Genomic DNA, 24311 nt, shown 5'->3' on the forward strand with positions numbered 1-24311 from the left:
TTTTTCGAACTGTAAGCCGCTACTTTTTCCCACACTTTGAACCATGCAGCTTATAACCCGGTGCGGCTTTTCTGTTGATTTCTCTTCCACCACCAGGGGGCTCTATAGCAGGAAGTGAATCATTGGAAGTAAAAATTGGAAATCAAATAAAGCGCTGATTTTCATTTAGAACAAGCACATGCAAGCAGCAGGCACGACTGAGAAATTTCTTCAAACTCATACCCCTCATCATGGAAACAATACGAAGTAGTTCATATGATGCAGCTTTTAAGTTGGTATATCTTATACCCCTTATGTGTTTTTTTTTTTTTTTGTTCAGAAAGGTTGGTATCCTGATCTGTGAAAAGATGAATGTTGGTGACAGAATAACTTTGAAATGAAAAGCATGAGAGAAGCAGAATGTTTAATAGGTTTAAGCTCCGCCCCAAACCTGTTCTACCTGAACTAAAACAGGAAACAGTTTGTGATCGTTGTTTCCGGCAGAGAGACTCCCAGACGATCAGATTCACCTTCAGACCAAACTAGCAGCTTCCTCTGAGTGAGTCCAGCTGCAGGAGAGAAAAGTGGAAACCTCCAACTCTGCTGCTTCAAGCTGCTCACACTGAAGGTGAGTTGGACCAAAACACTCAGAGACACTTTGAGGGAAGTTAGTAGAGGAGGGAGGGAGCCGAGACTGACTGGACCTTCTGTGTTTTCAGTTTCGTTTAGAGACGAAATGGCTTCCAAGTTAGAGGAGGATCTCTGCTGTCCGGTCTGTAAGGACGTGTTTAAGGATCCATTTGTTCTATCATGTAGCCACAGCTTCTGTAATGAATGCTTGAAGAGCTGGTGGAGAGCGAAACCATCAAGAGAGTGTCCAGTTTGTAAGAGGAGATCATCAAGGTCTGATCCACCTTTAAATCTGGTTCTGAAGAACCTGTGTGAGTCTTTCTTACAGCAGAGAGATCAGAGAGTTTCAGAGGATCTCTGCTCTCTGCACTCTGAGAAACTCAAACTTTACTGTCTGGACCATCAGCAGCCAGTGTGTCTCGTCTACAGAGATTCAGAAAAACACATCAACCACAGTTTCAGACCCATCGATGAAGCTGCTCAGGATCACAGAGAGAATCTGAAATCATCTCTGGAACCTTTAAAGAAGAATCTGAAGCTCAGGAAGAAAGTTAAGAAGAAGTTTGATCAGACAGCAGAACACCTGAAGGTCCAGGCCCGACACACAGAGAGGCAGATTAAGGAGCAGTTCAAGAAGCTTCATCAGTTTCTAGCAGAGGAAGAGGAGGCCAGGCTGGCTGCACTGAGGGAGGAAGAGGAGCAGAAGAGAGGGATGATGAAGGAGAAGATGGAGGCTCTGAGCAGAGAGATAGCAGCTCTTTCAGACACAGTCAGAGCCACAGAGGAGGAGCTGAGAGCTGCAGACGTCTCATTCCTGCACAACTACAAGGCTGCAGTGGAAAGAGTCCAGCGCTGCCCCCTGCTGGAGGATCCACAGCTGCCCTCAGGAGCTCTGATAGACCAGGCCAAACATCTGGGCAACCTGGCCTTCAACATCTGGAGCAACATGAAGGATATGGTGACCTACACTCCCCTGGTTCTGGACCCAAACACTGCTGGGTCAAAGGTCATCCTGTCTGAAGATCTGACCAGTTTGACTTTCAGAGAGAAACAGCAGCTTCCTAATAATCCAGAGAGATTCAGTTCATGCTGGTCCGTTCTGAGCTCTGAGGGTTTTAACTCAGGGGACCACAGCTGGGATGTTGATGTTGGAGACAGTGAAGACTGGGAACTTGGTGTGATAGAAGAGTCTGTCCAGAGGAAGGGAAAGCTAGAGTCTGGATTTTTATTTATATTGTTCATTGATGGTAAATATGCAGCATATTCTCCACCAGCTTCTCCCACGTTTCTTTCAGTCCAGAAGAAACTCCAGAGGATCAGAGTGAATCTGGACTGGGACGGAGGAAAGCTGTCGTTCTCTGATCTGGATACTAACACACACATACACACCTTCACACACACCTTCACTGACAAGATGCTTCCATACTTCAGCACTTTCCATAAAGTAAAACTCTTACCGATGAAGATCTCAGTGATCAAACAGCAGCTCTGATGTTCTCAGCATGAAGAACAAAAAGTCCAAATGAAACCTTATTGATCAGATTGAACTGAACTGATGTTGGATTCCTGTTTAATATGGAGGGATCAGTGAGTGATTGAGCAGAACTGCAGGAAAAGTGATGGGTGAGGTTCAGACTTCATCACTCAGGTCATAAATGGAGAGAAAGAAAACTTTGTGAAGTTGCTGAACTGTTGCTTTTCATGAACTGATCGCTGTGTTTCTGGACATAAAACCAGTTTTACTTGTACTGTTGTTTTTTTATTTTTTGATTGGCATTTATTACTTTCATGGAAATACTAAGACATAAATCCAGCTCTTTGCTCCTACATATTTTTATGATGAACAATAATAATAATAATAATAATAAAATATCTGCTTAAAAGGGAAGAATTATGCATTAAATTGGAAAATCCATTTATTTTTCCTTAAGTCAGACAGCAACTCAAGTTTTATTTGGGTCATTGGAAAAATGGAATTGAACATCTGTGTCTCCAATGGTGATACATTAGTTAAGAAAATGCATTTATGTTTTGGGCAGCAGAGTTGAAAAGCTTTCTGGGTTCTCTGCTAAAGTCCAACAGATTACCACTACTGAGTCAGGGTTAGGCAGTGTTTTTCAACCTTTTTTGAGCCAAGGTACGTTATTTTAATTGAAAAAATCTCGAGGCACACCACCAACCAAAAATGTAAACAAAGATACTCTGTATAGTCGATATTACATATATAGTCATTTTTATCAAAGTCTCTTGAATAGGAATCAAATAAACACAAAAATACATTTGTATCACATTTTACATTTCTTATTTCAAATTGCACTTAACATGTCCACTTCAAAAATACCCCTGAACAGGTTGAAAATTTAGCACGTTCTTCTTTTGATTTACAATTTTGACTTCTAATGATTCACTTCCTGCTAGAGAGCCCCCTGGTGGTTGAAAAAAATACACAGCAAAGCGACAACGGGCTACAATCCGCATGGTTCAAAGCTTTAAAAAAAAGTAGCAGCTTATAGTCCGAAAAATACGGTACCTTAGGTGAAATTGAATAATTTCCACGGCACACCTGACGATCACTCACGGCACACTAGTGTGCCGCGGAACAGTGGTTGAAAAACACTGGGTTAGAGTACTCTAATGCGTCCTGCTCACCACCTCCCGTCCTCCAGATCTACCATCCTGCAGCCTTTAAATACATGTCTCCTCCAACTCCTGAACCAAGTTCCCTCGTCAGCATCATTCAGCTCTGCAGAAATCTAGTGACAAGGTATCCATCTGATCCAGGTGTTGGAGAAGTGATTCATCCAGAAGCTGCAGGACTGGACCCTGGACTGGATTTGGACTCCTGTGGTCTTCATCAATAAGACCACAGAAACTTTCTGAAATGAAGGTCTCAAAGTTTTCTTTCGACCATAGCTATTAATAAACAGGTTCATAAATGTGACATTTAGCAAATAGAAATAATTTTGATGATTCTACACTAAAAGAGGAGAAGTTTGCTTGTTATTCAGTGTGAATGTGTCTTTTTATTGGGTGTATGTAAACTTCTGGTTGAATATGCATCTTGGAGGAATAATAAACACCGTGTTATAAGAATCACCTTATTTAAAATAAGCTGTGCGTCAAGTAAATATCAAAGTTTGTGTGGTCTTTTTTTTGCAAAACGTTTCTGGAAGTAAACAAAGGAGCATTATTTTTAACATCTATTTAGTATCTATTTTCATAGATGTTGAAAATATAACTTTTTATGTCTTACAGTGACTTATATAATGGTAAAGAGGTGAAACCCTCAAATAATCAATAAATCGCAGATAAGAACTGATTTGTTCTCATAAACCAGGAGAAGTTTCTTCATCTGTCAGTTTTTAACAAACGTTTCTTTTCCAGTGGAGGCGCTGATCCGGGTCGGTTTCAGCAGTGATGTCTCAGTTTGTTTCAGTAAATGAACGGCCAACATTCTTCATAGAGCGAAACCGGCCATTGACTCCTGGCTCCAACTAGAACAAACAGCCTTCAGGAGGTTCTGACTTCTGCAGAGATGGATCATCCCCCGTTTGATTTGTTATAAAAGGTTCTGAAGATTTATCTTCCACCATCTCTTTTGGTTCTTAATGGAGTTTTTTATTTTCATTTTTGTGTCATAAAAATAACACTGGTCTATTTCAGTGACCAAAGCATTGAGTATAAACAGCACATCAGGACTAATAGTGATCATGAAAAAGTTTCTTTGACAACTGAGTTTGTCTAATTAATACTGAATGAAGTTCATGTTAACCAATGTTAGTAAGAACCAAACAACTGCAGCTCATGTTAAAGTTTATTTTACCATCTTTCTGATCTACACAGAGAAAAATCTAACCTGTTAATCAGTGAGTTTTATAGAAGCTTAAAAGTTGAATTCTGGACTTTGAAATGAGACACACCTCAATTGGAGCTGAACTAAAGCAGGAAACAGTTTGTGATCGTTGTTTCTGGCAGAGAGACTCCCAGACGATCAGATTCACCTTCAGACCAAACTAGCAGCTTCCTCTGAGTGAGTCCAGCTGCAGGAGAGAAAAGTGGAAACCTCCAACTCTGCTGCTTCAAGCTGCTCACACTGAAGGTGAGTTGGACCAAAACACTCAGAGTCACTTTGAGGGAAGTTAGTAGAGGAGGGAGGGAGCCGAGACTGACTGGACCTTCTGTGTTTTCAGTTCATTCAGAGACAAAATGGCTTCCAGCTTAGAGGAGGATCTCTGCTGTTCGGTCTGTCAGGAAGTCTTTAAGGATCCGGTTGTTCTGTCATGTAGCCACAGCTTCTGTAAGGAATGTCTGAAGAGCTGGTGGAGAGAGAAACCAGCAAGAGAGTGTCCAGTTTGTCAGAGGAGATCATCTAAGGTTAATCTGCCTTTAAAACTGGTTCTGAAGAACCTGTGTGAGTCTTTCTTACAGCAGAGAGTTTCAGAGGATCTCTGCTGTCTGCACTCTGAGAAACTCAAACTCTTCTGTCTGGACCATCAAGAACCAATTTGCTCCATCTGCAGTCATTCAGAAAAACACACCAACCACAGATTCAGACCCATCAATGAAGCTGCTCAGCAACACCAGAAGAAACTTCAGGAAACTCTGGAGCCTTTAAAGAAGAACCTGAAGCTCAAGAAGGAAGTTAAGAAGAAGTTTGATCAGACAGCAAAACACCTGAAGGTCCAGACCCGACACACAGAGAGGCAGATTGTTGAGCAGTTCAAGAAGCTTCATCAGTTTCTAGCAGAGGAAGAGGAGGCCAGGCTGGCTGCACTGAGGGAGGAAGAGGAGCAGAAGAGAGGGATGATGAAGGAGAAGATGGAGGCTCTGAGCAGAGAGATAGCAGCTCTTTCAGACACAGTCAGAGCCACAGAGGAGGAGCTGAGAGCTGCAGACGTCTCATTCCTGCACAACTACAAGGCTGCAGTGGAAAGAGTCCAGCGCTGCCCCCTGCTGGAGGATCCACAGCTGCCCTCAGGAGCTCTGATAGACCAGGCCAAACATCTGGGCAACCTGGCCTTCAACATCTGGAGCAACATGAAGGACATGGTGACCTACACTCCTCTGGTTCTGGACCCAAACACGGCTAATCCAGAACTCCACCTGTCTGAAGATCTGACCAGTTCTACTGGAGGAGAGGAACAGCAGCTTCCTGATAATTCAGAGAGATTTGATTTAAAGCGTTTTGTCCTGAGCTCTGAGGGTTTTAACTCAGGGAGCCACAGCTGGGATGTTGATGTTGGAGACTCTGAAGGATGGCTGCTTGGTGTGACAACAGATTCTGTCCAGAGGAAGGGGAAGATAAAATCTGGATGGTTGGGTATTTGGTTCTATAAAAGTAAATATAAAGCAGAGTTTCCACCAGTTCCTCCCACGTTTCTTTCAGTCCAGAAGAAACTCCAGAGGATCAGAGTGAATCTGGACTGGGACAGAGGAAAGCTGTCGTTCTCTGATCTGGATACTAACACACACATACACACCTTCACACACACCTTCACTGACAAGATGTTTCCATACTTCTGCACTACAGATGAAGTAAAACTCTTACCGATGAAGATCTCAGTGATCAAACAGCAGCTCTGATTTTCTCAGCATGAAGAACAAAAAGTCCAAATGATTCAAGTTGTTAGAAATTATTTCTGAAATATGCGTCTCCTTTTCTCTCATGATGAGTCGAGTTCTACTGAATCCAGACCTGAATGTTGAATGTTTGTGATTTTATATTAAATCTGGATTATGACTCCTCAACAACATAAAGGACAATGGTGAAGTTTGAGCTTTTCCTCAGTAATTATTCTGTATGTAAACTTCTGGGCTTGAAGACATCCATCCATTTTCTGTACAACCTAGCCCTATGGGGTTGGGAGGGGTGCTGCTGCCTCTCCAGCTATCGTTCTGGGTGAGAGGCAGGGTCACCCTGGACAGGTCGCCAGCCTATCGCAGGGCAACACAGAGACAAACAGGTCTGTGGGAGGAAGCCGGAGAACCCAGAGAGAACCCACGCATGCACAGAACCCACATGCAAACTCCATGCAGAAAGACCCCACGCCGGGAATCGAACCCTGAACCTTCTTGCTGCCAGGCAACAGTGCTTGAAGACAAGTGCTTGAAGACATTCATATGTAAATCTCTAACAGATTATTTCATTATTCTAACATTGAGCAAAATAGAGATAATTTTGGTGATTTTAAACTAAAACAAGGAAAATTTGGTTCCTATTTAATTTGAATGTGTCTTTTTATTGGGTGTATGTAAACTTTTGGTTGAATATTTATCTTGGTGGGAATCATAAACACTGCATTATGAGAAACATATTTAAAATAAACTTTACGTTTACGTCACGTAAATGTCAGAATTTTTTATATGAATTTTTTTAACCAAAATTAGAAATTAAAATAAAGTAACAAATTCTCTTTATTGATGTATAAAATATAGTTTTATTTGTCTTACAGTCACATAAATAACAGTAAAGTGGTGAAATCTTCAACGATCAATAAAATACACATAAAAACTGTTTTGTTCTCATAAACCAGGAGAAGTTTCTTCATGTTTTTAACAAACGTTTTATTTACAGTCAGAGGCGCTGAGCCGGTTCCACTAAAGCTTATTTTTTCTCAGCTGTTCAATGAAACAGCAACAAGTTTAAAACATGAAAATATTTCCTTTGGATAAGATGGAGAGACGGACCGAGACGCCAAGTAGCTACTGAACTAATAAAGGTGCAAAATAAAATTACAAACCAGAGAAAAGGTTTGTGTAGCTGCTGCATTACAGCCATGCAGGTTAGACAGAATTGGGATTTTAATGAAGCATTTGAACTGTTTTTCACTCCATCTGATCCAAACCGACCCTCTAGGATGGAAGCAAACCGATGAAGATGTTAACAAAGTATTTGTGTATGACCATCAATTTTAACATAAGTTTCTATCTCAGTCACAAGTCTCAAGTTTGATCTCCTGTGAGATGAATGTGGTCAAGTCTGGTTTTAGTTGCTGTATTTCTGCTCTCTTCTTGAGCAAAATGTGTTTATTTATGTTTTAATCAGTGTCACATTCATTAGTAGTTATGAAGTGAACTTTTCCCACCTACTATTAAATCCTGTGTCTGGATAAATGATTATTTATGTGGGGATTCTTTTGTTGTAATACACAACAATTCTCTTTTCACAAAGTGGATCTAACTTCTTTTTGTCATGTTTTTTTTTTTTTTTTTTTTTTTTTGCATACCATACCATCCGGATATAAAAACTCCCATTTTGAAAGGTCAGGCTTGTTTCAATTTAACATGTAATATGGAGTCTTTTTACATGTCTGTTTTAGCATCTATTAAGAATAAGAACAGCAGTTTGAACTGCATGTCCAAACATCTTTTAGCTACTCTCAATTAACTGCATTGTGTAAAGAAAGCAGACAAAACAGTTATCATGACCAAATTGCTATGACAGCTGAGCTTGTCTAAACAATCCTGAAGGAGATTCATGTTTCCTGATTTTATTCAGAGTAAAATAACTGCAGCATTTAGGACAGTTTATTATTAAGTCTTTTTTCCCACCTAAAATGTGCAGAGATTCATGTTTCTGACAGACTCACTTTGGAATGAAAAGCACGTTTGTTTCAAGTACACCTCGCTGCAGCAAACAGAAAGGAGCGGGACGGACCACTGTTCATTCTGTCATTTAATTAGCTCTACTTTATCTTTTACGGTGCCAGTAATGCTGAAAATAATAGTAAATAATAAAGACGTTCTGGTATTCTGATTTAATAATGCAATTAGATTAGTTGTGCTACCACCCCCCACGCCACTAGAGGCGGTAGCAGGCCCGAAAAGATGTAGATTTAGAAGTACACCGAAAGCTACGGAATTGGTTAAAAACTGTTAGCTGCGCTGAAGTAAATAAAAGAGAGAAGTTCAAATACATGCTGAGAGTGAAAATCCTTCCGAAAGATGAAGATATATCACAGATTTCAAAAGAAAATAAAAACGGGAGTCCGCGGATGACATAGGAAATAGCGCCCCCTTCATTTCCGGAGTGCAATGGTCCCATTTCCAAATAAGGTATGAGACTGACAGCGGTCCGTCCCCGCCCCTTTCTGTTCGCTGCAGCCGAGGTCCTTCTCGTTTATTTTGGGTGAAGAAGGAAGTTAAAGCTCCGCCCCCAACATCTATTGCGTGAACTGAAACAGGAAGCAGGGCAGGAACTGTTTCTGCTGTCTTTTTTACATGTTGTGTTCAGATCTCTGAAGAGAAAAGCAAAAATGTGAGCGTTAGAGCAGGTTGAATTCTGGACTTTGGAGTGAAACACACCTCAGTTGGAGCTGAATTAAAGCAGGAAACAGTTTCTCATCGTTGTTTCCTGCAGAGAGACTCCCAGACGATCAGATTCACCTTCAGACCAAACTAGCAGCTTCCTCTGAGTGAGTCCAGCTGCAGGAGAGAAAAGTGGAAACCTCTAACTCTGCTGCTTCAAGTTGCTCACACTGAAGGTGAGTTGGACCAAAACACTCAGAGACACTTTGAGGGAAGTTAGTAGAGGAGGGAGGGAGCCGAGACTGACTGGACATTCTGTGTTTTCAGCTTCATTTAGAGACAAAATGGCTTCCAAGTTAGAGGAGGATCTCTGCTGTTCGGTCTGTCAGGACGTCTTTAAGGATCCGGTTGTTCTGTCATGTAGCCACAGCTTCTGTAAGGAATGTCTGAAGAGCTGGTGGAGAGAGAAACCAGCAAGAGAGTGTCCAGTTTGTAAGAGGAGATCATCTAAGGCTGATCCGCCTTTAAATCTGGTCCTGAAGAACCTGTGTGAGACTTTCTTACAGCAGAGCGATCAGAGACTTTCAGAGGATCTCTGCTGTCCAGTCTGTAAAAGAGTCTTTAAAGATCCAGTTGTTCTATCATGTAGCCACAGCTTCTGTAAGGAATGTCTGAAGAGCTGGTGGAGAGAGAAACCAGCAAGAGAGTGTCCAGTTTGTCAGAGGAAATCTCCAAAGGCTAATCCACCCATAAGTCTGGTTTTAAGGAACCTGTGTGAGACTTTCTTACAACAGAAAAATCAGAAACTTTCAGAGGGTATCTGCAGTCTGCACTCAAAGAAACTCAAACTCTTCTGTCTGGACCATCAAGAAGTGCTGTGCTCAATCTGTCGAGATTCAGAAAAACACACCAACCACAGATTCAGACCCATCCGGGAAGCTGCTCAGGATCACAGAGAGAATCTGAAAACATCTCTGGAGTTTTTAAAGAAGAATCTGGAGCTCAGAAAGAAAGTTAAAAATAAGTTTGATCAGACAGCAGAACACCTAAAGGTCCAGGCCCGACACACAGAGAGGCAGATTGTTGAGCAGTTCAAGAAGCTTCATCAGTTTCTAGCAGAGGAAGAGGAGGCCAGGCTGGCTGCACTGAGGGAGGAAGAGGAGCAGAAGAGAGGGATGATGAAGGAGAAGATGGAGGCTCTGAGCAGAGAGATAGCAGCTCTTTCAGACACAGTCAGAGCCACAGAGGAGGAGCTGAGAGCTGCAGACGTCTCATTCCTGCACAACTACAAGGCTGCAGTGGAAAGAGTCCAGCGCTGCCCCCTGCTGGAGGATCCACAGCTGCCCTCAGGAGCTCTGATAGACCAGGCCAAACATCTGGGCAACCTGGCCTTCAACATCTGGAACAACATGAAGGACATGGTGACCTACACTCCTCTGGTTCTGGACCCAAACACGGCTAATCCAGGACTTCACCTGACTGAAGATCTGACTGGCGTGACTCCAGGAGAGGAACAGCAGCTTCCTGATAATCCAGAGAGATTTGATGTTGAGTGGTCCGTTCTGAGCTTTGAGGGTTTTAACTCAGGGATCCACAGCTGGGATGTTGATGTTGGAGATGGTGAAGGATGGATGCTTGGTGTGATAGCAGAGTCGGTCCAGAGGAAGGGACACTTAGAGTCTGGATTGTTGGTTATGTTGTTCATTGATGGTGAATACGAAGCATATTCTCCACCAGCTCGTCCCACGTTTCTTTCAGTACAGAAGAAGATCCAGAGGATAAGAGTTAATCTGGACTGTGACGGAGGAAAGCTGTCGTTCTCTGATCTGGATACTAACAAACACATACACACCTTCACACACACCTTCACTGACAAGATGCTTCCATACTTTAGCACTGCTGAAGTAAAACTCTTACCGATGAAGATCTCAGTGATCAAATAGCAGCTCTGATTTTCTCAGCATGAAGAACAAAAAGTCCAAATGATTCAAGTTATTAGAAATTATTTCTGAAATATGCGTCTCCTTTTCTCTCATGATGAGTCGAGTTCTGCAGAATCCAGACCTGAATGTTGAATGTTTGTGATTTTATATTAAATCTGGATTATGGCTCAACATAAAGGACAATGGGGAAGTTTGAGCTTTTCCTCAGTAATTATTCTGTATGTAAACTTCTTGTTCCAAAGACATTCATATAATATATAAACATTTGGTTGAATGTTTATCTTGGTGGGAATCATAAACACTGCATTATGAGAAACATCTTATTTAAAATAAACTTTACGTCACGTAAATATCAGAATTTGTGAGTTTTTTTTCTACCAAAATGTTTCTAAAAATTAAAATAAAGTAACAAATTCTCTTTATTGATGTATAAAATATAGTTTTATTTGTCTTACAGTCACATATATAACAGTAAAGTGGTGAAATCTTCATATCAATAAAATACACATAAAAACTGTTTTGTTCTCATAAACCAGGAGAAGTTTCTTCATGATTTTAACAAACGTTTTATTTACAGTCAGAGGCGCTGAGCAGGTTCCACTAAAGCTTATTTTTTCTCAGTCAGCTGTTCAATGAAACAGCAACAAGTTTAAAGCATGAAAATATTTCCTTTGGATAAGATGGAGAGACGGACCGAGACGCCAAGTAGCTACTGAACTAATAAAGGTGCAAAATAAAATTAAAAACCAGAGAAAAGGTTTGAATTGAGGAGCTTTCAGTATTTGTTCATCATGACACAAACTAACGATATTATAGTTGGTGTAAAACAATGTTTAACAATGTTGTTTTACACCATCTATTATTAACAAAAATGACTGTAGTTTACTCATTAATCAGAACGTAAAAGAAAAAATTAGGAAAATAAAACTAAAAGGGAAAGTTCTGAGCACAGACAGATCATGGAGCAGTCTTTAATTAATTTGTCTGTCCTAGTCAAAGCCCTGCTTTAAATTAAACCAACAAATTCTGGCTCTGTCGCTGATATAAAGGAGTTTATATTTCATCACAGTCAGAAGAAAATCTCAAAAACAGAAAATATTTGAAGAAGAGGAAAAATTGTGTGCAGTCGCATGAAATATAAGAAATTTTAATAGATTAATATTTCACATTACTACCTGGTTGTTTTCTACATTTGGTGGTTGTGATTCATTAATAGATGTGTCCTCTAATTTTAAATAAAAAATGTTGCCTCTTCAATATTTTCTAAAATCATTGAAATACACAAAAAATTTCATTGATAAATTATAAATTAGCTTTTCCTGTAAAAGTGACCCCTTTTAGTTAATTTTAAACTGATATAAATAATAAATGTCAAAAATATTGCGAAGAATAAACTTTTCTTAATCTGATCTTTAATGTGATCATTTGATCTAGTTTAATCTGCTGGTAATACCTCAGGGTTCCAGTAGGGGGAGTTATGCTTGGCCCCCACGTGTCTAGGTTCTGTTCAGGTTTGGTTTTTATGACCCATTAGAGCTATTTTCCTCCATCTGACCCAAACTGACCCTCTGCAGTCTGAAGAACCTGCTTCCTCTGGTTCTCCTCAGATTTATATCCATATTTTAGTGGAAATAATCCTCCTGTTGCAACCAACCAAACTATTAGATTGTCTTTTAAAAATCATTTCAGCACAAAGTTTTCTGCTAAACACCTGGAGGTGTCTAAAAGAACTGATGAAAGTTTTTCATTTTCTAATTCGACCTTGAAGGTCCAACATGATGCAGCATGTTTAAAGCTTTCCATAACTCTTTTAATCACAGATAAAAATGTGTATGTACAGTGTGGGGTCAGAGGTCAGCAGTGATCTGGGTATATCTGTGTGTGCTTTTCTGCATGCTGAGCTCATAAAATGCTGCAGGCGGTGGGATACTTGGAAGTGAAGACCTTGTTCTCTGTCCCGTATACGTAGAAGCTGTAGTCCTTCCCGCCGTACGAGTAAAAGGCGTGAGTGAGGGGCACCAGCTCAATGGTCTGACGCTACGGAGGGACACAGAGGTCAGGAGGTCATGCAATGTCTGGTAATGCAATACCATAGTGATAAGACATCAGCAATGACCTTAGAGAGGTAGCTTCAGGGTTTCCCGCAGTGGCTGAGAGTTGTTTGTTGATTTAAATAATTTTTATACACCAGTAAAAGTGATAAATGGGATGTCGATGCTCATCTTCCGCTCAAAAGGGTGCACTTACTTTTTTATGAACTCTCTGAGCCCCAGCAGTCCTGAAAGTATCAGAAGGTAGGTGTGTACCTGCTGGAGGATGCGGCTGGTGGAGGTGAAGCGATACAGGTGATCGTTGATCAGCTTGGCTGAAACGTCGCAGATCTCCTGGTCAGGGAAGCCGTGGATTGGATACACCTGGAGAGAGGTCACCATGGTAACACGTTACATGTTTTACCACTTTGATGTTCTTGAGCTCTTTGATATTCTAAAACCCTTTAATGTTAGCGTTCAACTGACAGAGTTTGGACCTGGCGGAACCGGCTCGTCTCACCAGAACGTTCTCGTCGATGAAGAATGGGTCGCCTGACACCTTCTCAAACTTCCTGTCTGGGAAGTCCGGCTGGCGGTCCGGGATGAAGCAGCTCACGTTGTTTTTCCTGGAAACACGGCAACAAAATATGGACACGGTGAGGTCCGAACGGGTCGGAACCGGGTCAGAGGAGAGCGAGTGTTCAGCTAGCCCACCATGTGACCGTGAGCTGGATGAAGTGCAGCAGCTTCTGGGCGCCGTGGCAAACAGAGCAGGTCTTGTAGCCGTCTCCACGGCAACTGACACACCTGGAGAAACAAACATGGAGTCACCTGGAGAACGAAGCGGGTGGGAGATAGGAGGACCAGAACCAGAACCAGAAAAGAACTGAAACCAGAACAGAACCAGAATGGAATCAGAACAGAATAAGAACAAAAACAAGAATAACAACAGGAACGACAGCCAGAACAGAACCAGAACAGAACCAGAACCAGAGCCACAACTGAACAGCAACCAGAACTAGAACCAGAACAGAATCAGAACAGAACCAGAACAAAAACAAGAATAACAACAGGAACGACAGCCAGAACAGAACCAGAACAGAACCAGAGCCACAACTGAACAGCAACCAGAACTAGAACCAGAACATAATCAGAACAGAACAACTTGTTAAGACTCTTTCAGCTGCTGGTTCTAATTCTGCTGCAGCAGTTGATACCAGAGGTCCGGCCTGCTCTGTTGCCATGGTGATGAGGTCTGACCTGCTCTGCTGTCATGGTGATGAGGTCCGGCCTGCTCTGTTGCCATGGTAATGAGGTCTGGCATGCTCTGTTGCCATGGTAATGAGGTCTGGCATGCTCTGTTGTCATGGTGAAGAGGTCCGGCCTGCTCTGTTGCCATGGTGATGAGGTCTGGCATGCTCTGTCGTCATGGTGATGAGGTCTAACTTGCTCTGTCGTCATGGTGATGAGGTCTAACTTGCTCTGTTGCCATGGTGAAGAGGTCTAACTTGCTCTGTTGTCATGGTGATGAGGTCTGGCCTGCTCTGTCGTCATGGTGAAGAGGTCTAACTTGCTCTGTTGTCATGGTGATGAGGTCTAACTTGCTCTGTCGTCATGGTGAAGAGGTCTAACTTGCTCTGTTGTCATGGTGATGAGGTCTGGCCTGCTCTGTCGTCATGGTGATGAGGTCTGGCCTGCTCTGTTGCCATGGTGATGAGGTCTGGCCTGCTCTGTTGTCATGGTGATGAGGTCTGGCCTGCTCTGTTGTCATGGTGATGTGTAATCTAAACTCTGCAGTTTGAGCTAAACCCCTCAGCAGGAAGTTAAAGCATAAAGAAGCATTTTCACCTGCGGCGGCCTCGGCCGTGACAGGAAGTGCAGCGTTTTTTTCTGGCCCGCCCGTTACCGTGGCAGAAGCTGCAGCGTTTCTGAGAAACAAAGAGAAAGATGGAGTTTGTTAAAGTCGATCCATTTTCAGCAGAAGATGCACGATATATCGGAACCAACGTCTGAACCGGTCCGATAAATACAGAACCATATATTATATGTTATTTATACATATGACAATACAAATGGAAATTTGTTGATGTTCCATTAATGTTAAAAAAAAACTAAATTTCGCAGTTGTGGTGTTTATGTTAAATAAGAAACTATGAGATGAAGGTTCCGGCTCACCATTCCTCGGCCGAAGCAGCCGCTGCAGCGCGTCCTCCCACAGCCATGGCATTTATGGCACACCTGAAAAACAAACACACCTGGCTGTTAGAGAGCGACTGCCGGGCCAGGTAGGGGGCGGAGTCACAAGACACCATAACCCTTTCTGGAAAATAGTATTTTTTATTACTCAATTATAATCACAATACTTTAAAGTATTTAAATTCTGCACCTCAAAAATTTAACCAAAGTGTAAAAAAATTTAAACAACTACTATGATTATAAAAACTAAACATTTAGCTAATAAAAATTTTAATTAAAACTAACTGAATTAGGCAAAACAGAATAGAACTAAACAATAATGAAAAACCCCAAACTATTATAACCCTGGTCGGACCTTCACGAAGGACGAGTGTGGCACTCGGATCTTCTCCACCCTGTTGGAGTACATCTGCGGCGGCGACACCGGGATGTCCCACGGTGGGGGGCTCGCCCCGTACTGGGGGCCGTCCACCGCCTGGCCTGGTCCAGAACCACGCACAGACACGGAAAGAAAGGTGCTTCATAACGCTGCTAATACTCTTTATGAGATTACCAGAGTCAGTCAGAGGCATCTTCAGAGCTGCTGTAACACAGACCTCTGCAGGAGGTTCCAACCAGTCTCCTGTAGAGGTCCACTGAGGAATCCTGAGTGGACCTGAACTGGTTCTGGTTAGTAGAGAAGGTTTACCGTTGTAGGGCTCCAACTGCCAGGCGCTGGTTCTGGTCTCAGTGTACGTCTCCAGTCGATACTGAGGGAGGAAGACGAGAAAATGGATGAAGACGATAACCTTTAGGTTCAAGCTAAATATTTAGCGAAATGCAAATTGGCTTGCTGATAAGAGGAAGTGGAATATCAAAATAAAAGTTGGGTTTTGCTGCTTATCAGCAAACTATTTTGCATTTCAACTAAATATTTAGCTAGAACCTACATATTTAGTGAGCAAGCTAAATATTTAGCGCTCTCTAGAGCTAAATATCTAGCTTGGAATAAACTAAATATTTAGTTTGAAAATTAAATATTTAGTTCAGAAATTAAATATTTAGTTAGCAAAATATATACATAATTTGGGGTTAAGTATTTAGTTTGAAAACAAAATACTGTCATCATTGGCTAAGGTAACTAACTTTAGCATTTATTTACAATAGGATCTATTAGCAGTTGCTAACAGATTATGATTGACAGCGCTAAGATCCGCCCCCTGGCTCTGATTGGTTTGGACTGGGTGAAGGCAGAGGAGTTCAACTTTTCTCAGATTATGTGTCTCACACCATGCAGTCACAATATAGTCAACATAAAAAATAATTTGGAGAAAAATATTCCTTTCCTAGCATCAAGCAGCCAGGTCAGAGGCTGCTGCGGCAGACAGAAGTTGGGTTCTGACCCGGTAGACGGTGACGGGCTTCAGGTCCTTGAAAGTGAGGTTCCGGGCCGGTTTAGAGCTGTACTTCCATTTGGACTCGACAAACCTGAGCAAAGCGTCTCGGGCCATGTCCTCCGATATGGACGGGACTCTGGGGACAAACCGAAGGACGGGTTAGCCCTATCTGGAGCCGCTGTCAGACCCAGACCGGCCCGATCTTACCGGATGGTGGGGACCGAGGTGCTCCTGTTGACCTCAGGCTGGGGGTTGTAGGCGGGGGGTGGGGGGTACAGCGGCTCGTCGTCCTCTGGACCTGCAGGGAGACAGGAAGTGGACCCACGTTCACACTCAGACAGACAGGAGGTCAGGCCTCATGCAGGTTTGTAATGGGGTTTTCACTGTAGTTTAGCTTTTGTTTATCTAATTTAGTTTATTTCAGTTAATTTTTATAGTGTTTTCTGTTTTTTATTAGTTATTAATAGTTAAATAGTGTTTAGTTTTTATTAGTTATAGTTGTAAATAACCCAAAGTTAAGCTCTTTATTTGTCTGTATCTCTTTTTATGGATTTACTTTGTTTTATATGATTAACTTCTGATTTTATGTCTGATGCTTTTATTTTGAAAATACAGCTTCCGGTTTATTAATTAAAAGCAACTTAACAACAAAAAAAGAAGAAAAGTTGCAGCGGAGTTGATCAAATGTAGCTTGTTATTAGCAGCCCTCTTCATAGAGGCACAAGGTTCGGTTTGCTTATTTTGTAAATAAGTATGTTTTCAATGTTTAGTAACCAAAACTGTGCATTTGTTTTATCAGATACTAAAAGTAGAGTTGTTTTTAGTTTTTTCATCCTTTTAAATTTTTCAGAAAGATTAAAGTGTGGTATTGTGATTATGTATGAATCAATTGGGTGATGAATATTCAGCAGAAGATACCATTTTCAGTAAATGTATTTAATTATTGTTGAACAACCAACGGACTCTGGCGTTTTCTCCCAAATTTTGCTGTCGCCATTTTGCAGACGTAGTAAACGCTGCCATGATGGAATGCCGTAATTTGCCAAAAACTGACAGAACAACGTGTTTGGGGGCAAAAAAAATTAATTTTCCATCAGTTTGAAAGGTTAATAAACAGATTCATAAACACAAAAACATAGAATGTTATATGTATAATTTCAGTATGCGTTACCTAGTTTTATAAACGCATAATATAACTCCAGTTAGTTAAAAAATTTCCCAACTAATTACTGCTTTTACTTATTTCAGTTAAGGAAAAGGTTTTCTCAATTTCAGTTTTCATTATTTCGTTAGTTTTTGTTAACTTTAATAACTTTGGTCGTATGTCAGCTTCCGCCATATTGTGAGGGGCAGATATGTGAACATGTGTAATGTTGTTGCACCATGAGACTCTTCAGTTGCACATTAGGTTCAGCAGGAACATAACAGCTCTCTTCTCGCTCTCGCTGTTTCTCTCACCTCCTTTATGCCCTTGGTATCCATCTATGTCCTCCAGCCATCCAGGAGGGGGCGCTGATGGTCCCTCTTCAGGTATGTTTGGATCAAATGAGTCTGAAACACAATAAGGTGAAAATGGATTTACTTCATGGTGTTTTTCCTCTTCTGAAGCTCATGAATAGACTCTTCTCTGCTCCGTTAGCTTTTCATTGGCTAACAACTAGCATGGCTAGGCTGGTCATCCCCAATTTGTACTTTTTTCAAAAATGGTTGGCATGCAATATCTGTAAGGTACATACATCAGATGCATTGACGTGTTTTTTTTTTTTGAGAGATTATTGTAATCCATCACAATACTAAGCATAAATATAATGAATATGACAGAGCTGAAGTTGGTTAAAGGGTGAGTTCACCTAATTTTTACAACCTTCAACATTTTAATTTGCTCTAGTGTAAAAACTTCAATATGTAGACTTTCCAAACATGGATTAGATTATGTAACACTAGAAGCAGAATATTTAGTGTGTCATTTGTGAATGTACAAATATGGCTTCTTATTGAACTTTCACAAATAAAACAAAAGTTTCACACGAGCCTTTGAGGTGATAAAACGTCTTAAAATTACACAGGAAGAATACTTTCTCTCGCTCTCCTTCCAGCAGCAGCAGCAGCAGCAGCAGCAGCAACCCTTTCTGGGTGCTAGCATCACTGCTAAATAAACATAATGGACCTGGTTCATTTGGATCAGAACCAGCTTACAGCCAAGATTAGTTTGCCACTCACAACATGGTGCTGCAAAGCTAGCGCTCAGGCTCACCTCCTCCTTCTTGGTCCTGGTATCCATCCATGTCCCCCGGCCATCCAGAAGGCGATGGGCCCTCATCAGGTGTGCTGGGATCAAATGAGCCTGAAACAGGAAGAGTCATGGAGAGAAATTCAAGTTTTAATAGGTAACTTTGTTAAAAAGGACCTGAAGTTATGAACAAGATCTGTGACATAAAGACTCAATCTGCTGCCGGATGGATGGATGAAACTCTTTGGTGTTGAAATGACTCCCGTCTTTGTCTCCAGGTGTTTAAAAGAGAGAAATGATCTGATCTCTGCAGATATTTCTCTACCTTTGAATGTTTTGGTTTGATTACCATGGAGCCACACCCAGAAATGGGGAACTAGATGCCCAACTTAGTTTTTCTCTCCACATATAATAAATTTCTTCAGTTATTTATGAAGATAATAAAGCATTCCCAAGCTGGAACTGAAATTTAATCAGCAACAAAAGAAAATCTGACTGGATCAGAACTTTCACACACTGGAGCCTGAAACTGCATGTTTATGTCGCGTCTAAACCATCTGGGTTAGGTTTATTTAATCTGGTTCTACATAACAGGATCATTACGTCTCACCCACACCGGAGAATACGCGCATTCTCCAGCTGATCGCGTTGCTCCAGCTCTATTGGCGGATAAAAATACAAGCGGAGTCGGAGACTGTAAACAATACTTCTGGCTGAGGGTAAAAATATCAGCGAGAAGGTGTTTCCCTTGGCAATCTGGGCCCAGATGGACGGAGAGCAGGAAGCAGGGAGAGATGGAGTCATTAGCAGAAAACCTCCAAACAATCAGCGAGGGAGCGTGAGAACAAAGACCACTGATTACAGGAGCTCAGCCCCAGAGCCTGCTTGCAGATTCATAAATAATGCTGCAAAATATGTAAATAAACATCAACTTTTTGGCAAGTAGAGCCTGGTGGCCCGCCAGGCTTATAATAGATTGGGGGAAACTCTGATTATCAGATGATTTTTTTGTGACTTTTTTTTATCAGATAATAATATAAATTTTCATCACAATTTCCTGCTTTGATTATAACAAAATATGTAATACTTAATATTAATCACGTCAAATTAATTTTATTCCCAGAGTTCCTATGGTTTTCTACAACAGTTTCTTTTCTTTCTTGTCAGAAACTTTTCCATTTCTTGCTTGCTAAGTTAGCTTGACAAGCAACGTAGCTTGATGAATTTGACTGGCAGCCAATCAGAAATGAGCACCAGAAAGCAATTAGTCTTAACTTATAATTTATATTTTTAAAACGATTGAAAAACAAACAAAAGTTATTATGACATTATTTATTTATTTTTGCATGTTTTTCTCATCTTTTCTCAAACTTTCTGTGACCCCCACGTAGCCCCTCGCCCCACTTTGAAAAACACTGGTATGGACGATGGATGGACCAAAACAAAACTTACAAAGTGTTATGTGTGTGAAGGGAAACTAACCCTTCACATCTCCCTGAACACACTACCCTCATGGTAAAGCATGGTGGTGGCAGCATCATGCCATGGCAGGATGGACAGAGCAGGAGGAAAACCAGTTAGCGATTGAGACTGGGTTCAGCTTCCAGCAGGAGAGCCAGCCTGAACATCCAGACAGAGTTTAGGCGCTTTATGAAGAAGAATGGAGAAAATGTTCAGTCTGTATACGTTCTAATCTGCGGGAAGTTGACTTAGAAGATACAAGCCACACGTTTCAGATTTTAATTTCTACTAAATATTGTTTTTTTAAAAAAAGGATAATTTTCCTTCAAGTTTAGAGTTAGGAACTGCATGTGTTGGTCTGACAAAAGAGTAAATTCGTTAAGGTTTAAAGTGAAAAGTTTGAAGCTTTTATTGGTAGCTGACAGTAAAGATAAGACCTGGAGTAAATCGGTCCAGTCACACTCCTCAGCTGACCAGAGGATCTGCGCTGTAAAAAATGAACACATGTATGGTAATAAAACAAAAAACACACAAAGATTATCCTGCTGGGATGAAAACTGAACTCCAGATTTTACATCTATTAAAAATATTTCCCAGATTTCTCTGAAATACTTTGATCTAATTTCATAAAACTGAAGGGGTTCTAGTCCACCTCCGAGGGGAACGACACAATCAGTAGAAACAAACAGCATTTAAATAATTGGAACATTTCTGAATGAAGTGAATTTAATTGCATTACACCAAATTGAACAGAATTTAATAAAACAAAGAAACCTGAGAAGTTTCCTTTTCTTAAATTGAAAGAAAACATGGAAATGTCCTTAAAATCCATTTAATCCTTTTGTTTTAGAGCAACCAAAAGTGAAATGCTAAGACTCTCTATAGGTTTCATTGTTGATCCACAGTTATCTGGAGCCAAAAGCATCACAGTATAACACATGAATTAATCAATAATTATTTCCATCCGTATCAAATGAAAATAAAACAATTTGAGTGGTAGAGTTGACATAGCAAAAGAAAAAAACTTAAAATATCAAATAATTATTTCGTTAACAATTTTTGCTAATTGTATATTAACTATGTTATGATTGTTTTTGGATGTATATAATAAATGATACGTCAAAATGATTAATTTCATAACTTAATCATTCATGACTTCATCATGAAATGTGGCACTGCTGGAGCTCCATACATAATTATCTACAGATACAGTCATTTAACGGAATTAATTACACATCTTTGCAGTTTACATTCAGTAATCTGACTCCGATTGGATGCTGAAAGCAGAACCTGGGCTCCTATTCTACTGGATCTTTAACTCAAAACCTGAACTGGTTCTGTAGCTCAGAACCTTGGGTTTGTTTTATTCTACTGGTTCTGTAACTCAGCAGAACTTTTGTGAACTTTGTTTCTGTTTTCTGCTGTTTCCAGTTAAACTCTGGAAGCCTTTTCTGCTCAGACAACTTTTTAAGGAAACTTTTTCAGAACAAAAATATCAGAGTAAACGGACTAAATGTTCTGACCCAGTTCAGTTCGGAAGAAGAAGAAGAAAAAAGAAGCATCACAGCGAAATGTGAAAAACTTGTTGAAAAAGTTGCATATTTAAAAGTTCGCTGTTAAAATAATTGAAACTCACCGAGCTCTCCGTCCATCTCGTCCATATTCCTCACCCGGACCTGCCCAGAACGCAAATAAAACTCCGCGAACCTGGAAACAACAAAAAGTAAAGCTGCCGCAATATCACACTACTTCCGGTCAGGACTTTCACAACAAAACTTTTTGACAGCAGCAAGGTACATAAAATAAATTATAACAATAATAATGTTGAATTAAAAACAATAAATGTGTTCTTCAACGGAGAAGAAAGTCATCTTTAAAATGTAGAGATAAAATAATATAAATGTGAAATGTATGTGTGAAACACATTTAAAAACAAAAGTCAACCAAAAAGCTTCACATTTTACATCTTCAGAATAAAACCGTAGAAATAAAGCTCAATGATGTAAAAACAAGCCTAAATAAATAGATTATTTGCATCCAATCTTTAGAGTAAAGCAACTGTCCGTGGACTGAATGTTTGTTTTTTATGGTTCTGGATTCCTGTTGCGTCCTAATCTATTCATAAATCTAGTGCTAACGCTATAGCGCCACCAGGGGGAGCTCTGCTCTAAAATGTGGTGACGCGTTCACTGACGCGATGCCCTGTGGGATATATAACCTGAACTGTAAACACACGTTAACCTGTTTATTACTCATTTTACAATAAGTTCATCCTGAAGATGAAGATATTTCTACATATTATTATTGTGAAGTAAATAAAGAGAAAAAGTGTTTTATAACGGAGGAAAATATATCAAGGCATAAATAAAGATAAAATTCAGCAGATGAACAGAAGTTTTGTGAGAAACCTTTAATATTAATCTGTTTTTATGAAAAATATTTTTTTCTGGCAGGTCTTCTGCCCTGTGTGATTCCAGAAGTCACAAGAAAATATCTTCAGCTGAGGCTCTTTGTTGTTTTTTTCTGACTCTGAAATTATTAATGTGACGTTGAAACATTTAAAGTTATATCATAAAATTCTAGTCAGTAATCTGGGAAACATGAAAACATAATTAAGTGCTAATTAATTATGCTATTTTGTTGTTTAAAATGATTACAGTTGTCTATGTCTCGCCTGCTGAAGCTTTTAAAGCGAGCATTTTTCCAACATTCATGGCTCTTCATGTGAGATTGATCACGTATTTGGATATGTTAAAGTCATATTCATATTTTAGATCAATAAAATTGGGTTCTTCTCATTTCCTGATGTAAAATAATTATATATTTACATCTCCTCCTGTTTTTTGTTCTCCTATTCATCTGTTGTTGAGAAAAAAACAAACAGATATCAGAGCAGCAGCTGAACTGGATCCATTTGCTTTCCTAAATAATAAAACATATTTTACATTCTGGAGGCTCTACATTGCCACCTTCAGGCCAGGCGAGGCTACTGCAACTTAATCAGTTGTGTTTTATGCACCGATGCAGGAAATCATCCAGAAATTAGTCTATTTTTAGGACTTGTAAAATAATAATTACAGAATGTTTCAGAAATTGTCCATAAATCTAGAAGAACTTACCTTTTTTAAAACGTTTCATATTATGAAATTAATACAAAACAAAAGAAAAAAACCTGCACAGAGAAAAATGCACAAATGCATAAAACTGTAAAAAATGTTTTATTGGCTGCAAATAGAAGTTTTCTCAATTTATCCTTTATTTATTTTTTATTTATTTTTACTTTGTTATTTTGTTAATGATTTTTGTAATTTATTCAATTTTAGTGATTTATTTTGGCCAATTCTTGTTGTAGGTAGAACCAACAAAAGAGGATTAGGGCTACCGAAAAAAAAAAAAGAATTCTGACTTTAATCTCAGAATTCTGATTTTAAAGTAAAAAAAAAAATTCTGACTTTAAAGTTCTGAGATTAAAGTCAGAATTCTTTTTTTTTTTTTTTCGGTGGCCCTAATCGTCTTCCGTAAGAACCAGAACTGGGTCTCTTCTCTGATTTTCCACCACTTTAGTTCCTACTGCTGATCGTTTTCTCTCTTTAGTCTTTTCTTTGTATCCATTCACATCTTATTTGCATGTCATTTGTATCTTTTAGAGTTGCTTTGCATAGTTCAGATGTTTTTCTCGTGTTAATGAATAAATTAGTCTGGAATGATGTTTAAATTCAATAACAGGGTTTTAGAAGAGCGTTATATCGATTTTAATCATAAAACTGTTCTCCGAACACTGAGAAAAGATCTATGCAAAAATTAAACCCGAGAATAAAAACCCAGATATAATTTCGATGAATGAGAAAACAAATACTGAAAAGAGGAAATAGAATAAAAGAAGATTGAACTGAGAGAAATTCACCAAAAGACTGAGCCAACAGGAGCAAAATGACCAAGCAGATGAAGAAAAAACTAATTAAAACCAACGTGCAAAGAAGGATTTCACATAAAATAAAGAAAATTATGAGCATCCTCTTCATGAGACTGTCGTAGAAAAAGCATCTTCAGTCAGAGGCTTCTTCAACTTCGCTGTAATACAGACCGAACAGGAAATCTTTCCTGCCAACAGCCATCAAAATCTACAATGACTGAATTTTAAATTAAAATCTGTAACAATAACATTTCATTAATAAAGTATATTAGCATTTGAATTCCTAAACTAAACTCTGAGTCAGTC

The 24311-nt window shown here is 39.9% G+C and overlaps 4 protein-coding genes across 6 annotated transcripts; 3 read left to right on the forward strand and 1 right to left on the reverse strand.

Annotated features, from left to right (window-relative positions):
* Nucleotides 1–325: 325 nt before the first annotated feature.
* Nucleotides 326–2443, forward strand: LOC145551623 (nuclear factor 7, ovary-like). Its single transcript, XM_081606823.1, has one exon. The coding sequence runs from the start codon at nt 716–718 to the stop codon at nt 2099–2101; it is 1386 nt and encodes a 461-aa protein (XP_081462949.1). The 5' UTR covers nt 326–715; the 3' UTR covers nt 2102–2443.
* Nucleotides 2444–4584: 2141 nt separating this feature from the next.
* On the forward strand, nt 4585–6910 carry LOC145551627 (nuclear factor 7, ovary-like). 2 transcript variants are annotated; one of them, XM_081606826.1, is made up of 2 exons: nt 4585–4708; nt 4800–6910. In XM_081606826.1, exon 2 carries the CDS (start codon nt 4816–4818, stop codon nt 6190–6192), a length of 1377 nt encoding a protein of 458 aa, XP_081462952.1. In that variant the 5' UTR covers nt 4585–4708; nt 4800–4815; the 3' UTR covers nt 6193–6910. The 2 variants fall into 2 exon arrangements, with proteins under 2 accessions (XP_081462952.1, XP_081462953.1); XM_081606827.1 differs by having other exon boundaries at nt 4809–6910.
* Nucleotides 6911–8070: 1160 nt separating this feature from the next.
* Nucleotides 8071–11149, forward strand: LOC145551626 (E3 ubiquitin-protein ligase TRIM35-like). The gene is made up of 2 exons (XM_081606825.1): nt 8071–9092; nt 9184–11149. Exon 2 carries the CDS (start codon nt 9201–9203, stop codon nt 10797–10799), a length of 1599 nt encoding a protein of 532 aa, XP_081462951.1. The 5' UTR covers nt 8071–9092; nt 9184–9200; the 3' UTR covers nt 10800–11149.
* Nucleotides 11150–12433: 1284 nt separating this feature from the next.
* On the reverse strand, nt 12434–21826 carry ssuh2.1 (ssu-2 homolog, tandem duplicate 1). Of its 2 annotated transcripts, none has more exons than XM_008408871.3 (13): nt 21729–21826; nt 18656–18745; nt 17860–17952; nt 16609–16699; nt 16408–16537; nt 15714–15774; nt 15381–15505; nt 15005–15067; nt 14678–14757; nt 13544–13636; nt 13350–13455; nt 13106–13213; nt 12434–12836 (listed from the first exon to the last, which is right to left on the reverse strand). In XM_008408871.3, exons 1-13 carry the CDS (start codon nt 21751–21753, stop codon nt 12702–12704), a joined length of 1200 nt encoding a protein of 399 aa, XP_008407093.1. In that variant the 5' UTR covers nt 21754–21826; the 3' UTR covers nt 12434–12701. The 2 variants fall into 2 exon arrangements, 1 of the variants encoding a protein (XP_008407093.1); XR_014087500.1 differs by having other exon boundaries at nt 12701–12836; nt 13316–13455.
* Nucleotides 21827–24311: the final 2485 nt, after the last annotated feature.

The sequence above is a fragment of the Poecilia reticulata genome, chromosome 5, assembly GCF_904066995.2.
Source record: "Poecilia reticulata chromosome 5, P_reticulata-male-v2, whole genome shotgun sequence".
Lineage (NCBI taxonomy): Eukaryota > Metazoa > Chordata > Actinopteri > Cyprinodontiformes > Poeciliidae > Poecilia > Poecilia reticulata.